We start from the raw sequence: 8305 nt of genomic DNA on the forward strand, positions 1-8305 counted from the left end.
TCACTGCAGCAGGTCAGTGTCAATGGTCCTAGCTTGGCAAAGGATGGCATGACCCTCTGAGATTGGCAGCAGGCTGGGGCAGGCCACAGCAGTAATGCAGTCACTGTACTGGACTGTAGTGTGAAAGAGGAAGCTGAGCCATAAGGCAAAGCTCATCATACACCAGTTGGTTTATATCCCAACCTTCACTTTCTTTGCAGGATGGCAGGTGACACTCTACATGATAGGGTGAGGAGCTCAGTCTTTCAGGAGGAGCTCAAAGTAAAGCTACTACTCCTCAGCATAGAGAGGAGCCAGCTGGGGTCATTCCGGCATCTGATAAGTGGGCAGTGGGCATTTACCATGACACGGCAGCATTGGTGTCAATACAATGCAAAATAAAGTTATAACAGATTTTACTTAGTTGCAGGTTCTATGGGAAACACAATGACTTGGTTGAAATTACAGTTCCATCACCAAAAAGCCAGAAGAGTTATCAGCAACAGGGTAGTGCAACCTCCTTCAGCAGTCTGTACTCCCTCTGTTCTCCCTAATAGATACTGCAATTATCTACTGTTATGCAGTATATAATACATTATAAATTGAACAACTTTATAATAAGACTATCCTTATGAATTGTTTATGAGAGGTTAAAAATGTCGTAAGGTCTGTTTATTGCATATTAAAGTAAAGGGCCTGCTGCTTGCCAGATAGTGACCCCACATTCATGTCTACTAATAAACCACAGATTGTGTGGGTTACTCATCTTACTTTCAGCATTCAACCATTTCATTTTAAACTACTCATAAGCCCTTTATGAGTATTAATGTAAAGTGGTACCCTGCAAATGAAGTTAGCTGTGTAGTAATGGTTTCATCGGCTAAAGATAAAATGATCTGAACACAAATTAAACCTAAAAGATTTAAATATTCCACATGATAAAACTCTCTTAGCTGATTCTCTGAGCCATGGATAGAACATGGCATAAATCAGTGGATATGCAGAGGAGTTCATGTATAGCAGCCATTCAAACAGAGTCCACACTATTGATACAGTTGTGACACTTCCAACTGACATAAAACTCACATAAAACTGTATCCAGCAAGCAAGATGAACAAAAATGAGAATTCCCAATGTTTTCACAGCTTTGGTTTCAGAAGAACTTGACGGTTTGACTCCATGTTTCTTTGAGACACCATTCATCACAGCTGTAACACCTGAAGCTCCTTAGTGGTGAAAAATCAGTGTTGGTGCTTTTTTCAATTGTTCCGTCTTAAACTCTTATGAGTCATGTCATGTGTTTGCTTAAACAGGGAATCGTGTGACCCGTCTGAGATGCCTCATTATCTCACAAATTCACTGCAGCTCCAACTATTATTTTCACCTCTGCATTAACCACTCTGTTCTGTGGTCCTAAAGCATGGAAGGCCTTAAGCCTACAGTGTTTGGTCAAGGTGCTAATGCCTCTGGTGACCTGATCTTCAAACACATATGCAAGTAAAACAAACCTTTATTTCAAAAGTAGCTGGGGAGTGGCTTGGGATCCCCCAGAATGAGCTGTAGGATGTTGGACAAGGTCATCTGGGATATTTCTTCTTGCCAGACTATTACCACAGCCCTATCTGGATTAAAGGGGTTTTCTTAAATAATGATGACAATTTGTCCACTCTGTTCTGTGGTCCTGAAGCATGGAAGGCCCTGAGCCAACTGTGTTTGATCAAGGTGCTGATCCCTGACCTCAAAATACATATGTGAAACAAACATTTATTTGAAATGAATCAATTTTACGCTTTTGTCTGTAAGTAAGGTTACAACGCTTTAGTGCACTTTAGGAGCTCTGCATATTTTAATACAGTGATTAAAATTAGTGTCAGGGCCACACAGAATAAAGTTGTACATACATATCTGAGACCAGATCGTATTCTGTTGAATGTATGACTTGGTTGAAATTGCAGTTCCATCACTAAAAAGCCAGATGAGTCAGGTAGTGCATCTTCAATCAGCAGTCTGTACTCTCTCTGTTCTTATTAATAGATCTTATATTTCCCTACAGTTGTGTAGTATATTATAGATTATTAGTACAAATAACTAGAAAACTGTCCTTATAAATCAGTTAAGAATGGTTAAAAATTATTCATGAATAGACATTTACCCTTTAACAAGCCATGGGCCTGCCAATAGGCCCAGAATTTTATTTTCCACTTTTATAACGTAAAGAATTGCTCCATTATTTTTTAGTAGTTACTGAATAATAAGCCTTTGGATAAAATAAACCTGGATTGTTAAGGGGTTAATAAGGTCATGAACACATTAAAAAGCAATACTAAAATGTTATTACATATAATAAAGAGGCTGTTGCTTACCAAATAGTGACCCCACATTTATGACCACTGTTAAACCTCAGATCATGTGGGTTACTCACTTTATGTTCAGCATTCAACCTTTACAATTTTCATTTAAATCAGACAGAACAGGTCACAGTGGCTCTTGTTATTTATGAGTTCTAACATTAAGAAACTTTTGTTTAACTATTTTAAACAATTCATAAAGCCTTTATAATACTGGGTAGTGTTACACTGGAAATGAAGTGAGCTGTAGTGCTGTTTTTTTCAGCTGAAGTTAAAAACGTTCTGGATACAAATTAAACCTTGAAGACGATGATTCAAATATTCTACCATAGCCATCCAAACACAGTCCACACCATAGACGAAGACGTGACACTTTCAACTGACAGAGAAGTTACATAAAACGGAATCCAGCAAGCAAGATAAACAAAAACGATGATTCCTAATGTTTTCGCCGCTTTGGTTTCAGAAGAATGTGAAGGTTCAGCTCTGTGTTTCTTTGAGGCTCCAATTTTCACAGCTCTAACAGCTCTAGCTTGACGTCTGGCCACATTAAAAATTATGGAATACAAGACCAGTATAACAGAGCAAGGGGCAAGAAAACCAATAACCAGGTCAGAAATTACCCAGGAATATTTGACGAATACGACACACTCCCCATAACAATCACTGGATATCTGAGATAGAAGAAGGTGATCATTAGTGTACAAATAGATAATGGCATAAAATGAACAGATAGACCAGCACATCATGATGAACACAGACATTTTATAAACTGTGACTCTCGTAGAGTACAGCAGAGGGTCACTGACAGCAATGTACCGGTCAACTGCAATGAAAATCAGGCTACAGAGAGATGCTGACATGGACAGATAATAAATTATTGGAGAAACAGAGCATGCGATTTTTCCAAGATACCAACAGGAGTCAATGAGCTCCATTATTTTTACAGGCATAACAATCAGTCCCACGAGAAGATCCGCCACAGCCAGAGAGAGGATGAGCAGGTTGGTGGGTGTGTGGAGCTGCTTGAAGTGAGAGATGGAGATGATCACCAGCAGGTTCAGAAACACAGTGAACACAGAAACACATGAGAGAACAATAACGAGAAATATATAAGCAGGACCTGTTCGGACCTCCTTTCTGCAAGATGAGTTGACACCAGGAAAGCAGTACTGGATGGACATGTTAATCTGATCCTCAGTGTTCATCTGGCCCAGATGATTTTACCACATGTATTGATATATTTGCCCTCTTGAAATTCTTTTTTATAGCTAAGTATGATCCCTCCCACTGACGTATGATTAGCTAATCGTCCCCATCACTCAAGTAGCATTTTGCAGCATTACTTTCCCTTTAATTATGATAATAATGAAGCGTGAAGTGTTTGCACATATTCGTTGTCCAGCAGTGATCTGTTCTTTAGGAGCCATCATTACAGAAGGTCATAACAAATCGACTTCATATTTGTGTCAAGGGAACCAGCGGCCATATTACAGTCAATTCTTCAGTCTGAGATCTGCTTTGTTGTTATGGCAACTTCAGTTAAGCGTGAAGTTAGGACAGAAGCTATTACAGGACAACAGCTCTTAAGTCTATAATTTTATCTGATTTCCAGATAAGGAAATGGCACTATAGAAACATCCTAAGTTGCCAAAATAATCTAAATATTTTCTTAAGTTTAAGACTAAGTCCAGAGTGTCTTTAGTTCTGTTTTAATCATCTGTTTCTATTGTTTCATGCAGTGATATGCAGAATAATAGTAATATCAGATAAAACATCACAGCGACAGTAGATAATAATGAGGAGGCCAAGCTGAACACGCGTCTGTTTATTAGGAGGAATAACGTTAGCGCTCAGCTAAAGAGTTTGGGAAATTAAATAGTAAGGATGGAGCGGCGACGCTCTGATACACAGCAAAAAGCTCTGCCGCAATGTTCTTCACTCAGTTTATCGCGCTTTAGTTTTGTTGACCTTTTTTTCCCTCAATAACAGTAACTAACAGTAGCTGTCTGGCTAGCTAACCTGATTACGTTCAGACCTTTCTCCTGTGCACGGATCGTCAGTTGCTAGGCAACATACATGATAGTTGCCTGTTGACTTGTATCAAGTAAGTTAAGATTTCCTCACTTGAGATCAGATAAGATGCTGTAAGGCTAAGATAAGATTTGCCTCTGAGATACGAATTTGTGAAAAATCTTATCTCGACCTGTCAGATCTTAAGCTAAGACAAAGAGATACGAATTTGGCCCAGAAAGCAGAATGTGAAGATTTATAGTACTTTAAATATTATCTCTTTGAATTATATATATATATATATATATATATATATATGTGTGTGTGCATATCTGTCTGTCTGTCCTGCGATGGACTGAACAGGGTGTATCCTGCTTTCCACCCAATGACCCCGGGGATAGGCTCCAGCACCCCCCACGACACAAAAGGAGAAGCGACTCAGACGATGTGTGTGTGTGTGTGTGTATATATATACACACACATATATATATACACATATATACGCATATATATGGGAAACACAGTGATTTGGCTGAAATTACAGTTCCATCACCAAAAAGCCAGATGAGTTATCAGCAACAGGGTAGTGCACTTTCCTTCAGCAGTCTGTAATCCCTCTGTTCTCCCTAATAGATACGGCAGTTCTCTCCTCTTGTACAGTATATAGCAAATTATGAATTGAAAAACTTTACAACAAGACTATCCTTATAAATTGGTTATGAAAGGTTAAAAACTGTCATAAGGTGTTCTTATTACATATAAAAATAAAGGGCCTGTTGCTTGCCAGATAGTGACCCCACATTCATCATCATCATCATCATCATCACCGTTGACCGCTAGTCCAGATAGGGTCGCGATAGCAGTTGGGAGAGCAGAGAATCCCAGATGACCCTGTCCCACGCAACTTCCTCCAGCTCATTCCCGGGGAGCCCAAGCTGCTCATAAGCCACCTTGGAGCTATAATCCCTCCTGCGGGTCCTAGGACGACCCCAGGGTCTTGTCCTGGTAGGCCATGACTGGAACGCCCCCACCGGGAGGCGTCCAGGGGGCATCCGGATCAGATGCCCGAGCCACTTCAGCTGGCTCCTCTCAATGCGGAGGAGTAGCGGCTCTACTCGGAGCTCCTCCCGGATGACCGAGCACCTCAATCTATCGCATAGTGTGTAGCCCGCCACCCGACAAAGAAAGCTCATTTCCGCCGCTTGTATTCACGATCATATTCTTTCAGTCATTACCCACAGCTCATGACCATAGGTGAGGGTTGGGATGTAGATCGACTGGTACAAAGAGAGCTTCGCCTTTTGGCTCAACTCCCACTTCACCACTATAGTCCGGTACAGTGACCGCATTACTGCTTCCACCTGTCCCAGCCTGCAGCCGATCTCACAATCCCTCTTCCTGACCCCAAGATACTTAAACTCCTCCACCTGGGGCACGTCCTTTCCCCTTACCTGGAGTGGGCATGCCATCCTTTTCCGGGCCAAGACCATGTACTCAGACTTGGAGGTGGTGATCCGCATACCAACCGCTTCACACTCAGCTGCAAACTGCTCCATCGAAGTCTGAAGGCATCCATGTGATTCCGCCAAAACAACAACATCATCTGCAAATAGCAGAGACGCCACCCTCCGGTCTCCATACAAAATGCCCTCCTGACCCCGGCTGACACCCTGACTCTCTGTCCATGAACATCATGAACAAGAGTGGAGGACAAGGCACCACCCTGGCGGAGTCCAACGCTAACACTGAAAGAGTATGACTTAATGCCAAGTATACGGACATAGCTCTCTCTCCAGGAGTACAGAGATTGGATGGCCCGGAGTAGTAGCCCCAGCACCCCATACTCCCGGAGGACCTCCCACAAGATATCACAAGGAACACGGTCATAAGCCTTCTCCAAGTCCACAAAACACATGTAGACTGGGTTGGCAAACTCCCATGCCCCCTCAACAATCTGTGAGAGGGTGAAAAGCTGGTCCATTGTTCCATGGCCAGGACGGAATCCACATTGTTCCTCCTCAATTTGAGGTTCAACTATCGGTCGGAGTCTCCTTTCCAGCACCTTGGCATAGAATTTCCCAGGGAGGCTGAGCAGTGTGATAACCCGACAGTTGGCACACACCCTCCGGTCCCCCTTTTTAGAAATAGGGACTACCACCCCAGTCTGCCAGTCCAAGGGGACTGTTCCTGAGATCCATGCAATATTGCAGAGGCGTGTTAGCCACGACAGCACCACAATATCCAGAGCCTTAAGCATCTCTGGACGAATCTCATCCACCCCTGGTGCCTTGCCACTGAGGAGCTTACCAACTACCTCAGTGACCTCCACCAGGGAAATGGAACTTGACACCCCAGGAGCCTCTGGCCCTGATTCCCGTAAGGGAGGCACGTCTCCCGGATTAAGGAGTTCCTCAAAGTGCTCCTTCCACTGACCGGCAATATCCTCATTTGAAGTCAGAGTTTCTCCACCCTTGCGGAATACAGCTTGGGCGCAGCCTATGTGAGAACTCACATAAAACTGTATCCAGCAAGCAAGAAGAACAAAAATGAGAATTCCCAATGTTTTCACAGCTTTGGTTTCAGAAGAACTTGACGGTTTGACTCCATGTTTCTTTGAGACACCATTTATCACAGCTGTAACACCTGAAGCTCCTTATTGGTGAACAACCAGTGTTGGTGCTTTTTTCAATTCTCCTTTCTTAATCTCTTATGAGTCATGTCATGTGTTTGCTTAAACAGGGAATCGTGTGACCTGTCTGAGATGCTTCATTATCTCTCAAATTCACGGCAGCTCCAACTATTATTTTCACCTCTGCATTAACCACTCTGTTCTGTGGTCCTAAAGCATGGAAGGCCTTAAACCTACAGTGTTTGCTCAAGGTGCTAATGCCTCTGGTGACCTGATCTTCAAACACATATGGAAGTAAAACAAACCTTTATCTCCAAAGTAGCCTGGGAGTGGCTTGGGATCCCCCAGAATGAGCTGTAGGATGTTGGACAGGGTCATCTGGGATATTTCTTCTTAGCCGACTATTACCACAGCCCTATCTGGATTAAGGGGGTTTTCTTAAATAATGATGATAAATTGTCCACTCTGTTCTGTGGTCCTGAATCATGGAAGGCCCCGAGCCAACAGTGTTTGATCAAGGTGCTGATCCCTGACCTCAAAATACATATGTGAAACAAACATTTATTTGAAATGAATCATTTTTACTCTTTCGTCTGTAAGTAAGGTTTACAACGCTTTAGTGCAATTTAGGAGTATGAGCTGTGCATATTTTAATAGAGTGATTAAAATTAGTGTCAGGGCCACACAAAATAAAGTTGTACATACATATCTGAGACCAGATCATATTCTGTTCCAGGTTCTTACATGTATGACTTGGTTGAAATTACAGTTCAATTTCCCTGCTGTCGTGCAGTATATTATAGATTATTAGTAATAATAACTAGAAAACTGTCCTTATAAATCAATTAAGAATGGTTAAAAATTCTTCATGAATAGTTATTAACCCCTTAACAAGCCATGGGCCTATACCCTAACCCTATAACATAAAGAATTGCTCTATTATTTTTAAGGAGTTACTGAATAATAAGCCTTTGGACAAAATAAACCTGGATTGTTAAGGGGTTAATAAGGTCATCAACACATTAAAAAACATTACTAAAATGTTAGTACATATAAAAAAGAGGCTGTTGCTTACCAAATAGTGACCCCACATTTATGACTACTGTTAAACCTCAGATCATGTGGGTTACTCACTTTATGTTCAGCATTCAACCTTTACAATTTTCATTTAAATCAGAAAGAACAGGTCACAGTGGCTCTTGTTATTTATGAGTTCTAACATGAAGAAACTTTTGTTTAACTATTTTAAACCATTCATAAAGCCTTTATAATATTGTGTAGGGGTACACTGGAAATGAAGTGAGCTGTGTAGTAGTGCTGTTTTTTTCAGCTGAAG

General features: G+C 41.6%; 1 protein-coding gene across 1 annotated transcript; it reads right to left on the reverse strand.

The window, feature by feature from the left end:
• On the reverse strand, positions 1 to 3535 carry LOC108433229 (trace amine-associated receptor 13c-like). The gene is made up of 4 exons (XM_037547459.1): positions 3461 to 3535; positions 2664 to 3349; positions 893 to 1006; positions 1 to 133 (listed from the first exon to the last, which is right to left on the reverse strand). Exons 1-4 carry the CDS (start codon positions 3533 to 3535, stop codon positions 1 to 3), a joined length of 1008 nt encoding a protein of 335 aa, XP_037403356.1.
• Positions 3536 to 8305: the final 4770 nt, after the last annotated feature.

The sequence above is a fragment of the Pygocentrus nattereri genome, chromosome 18 (genome assembly GCF_015220715.1).
Source record: "Pygocentrus nattereri isolate fPygNat1 chromosome 18, fPygNat1.pri, whole genome shotgun sequence".
Lineage (NCBI taxonomy): Eukaryota > Metazoa > Chordata > Actinopteri > Characiformes > Serrasalmidae > Pygocentrus > Pygocentrus nattereri.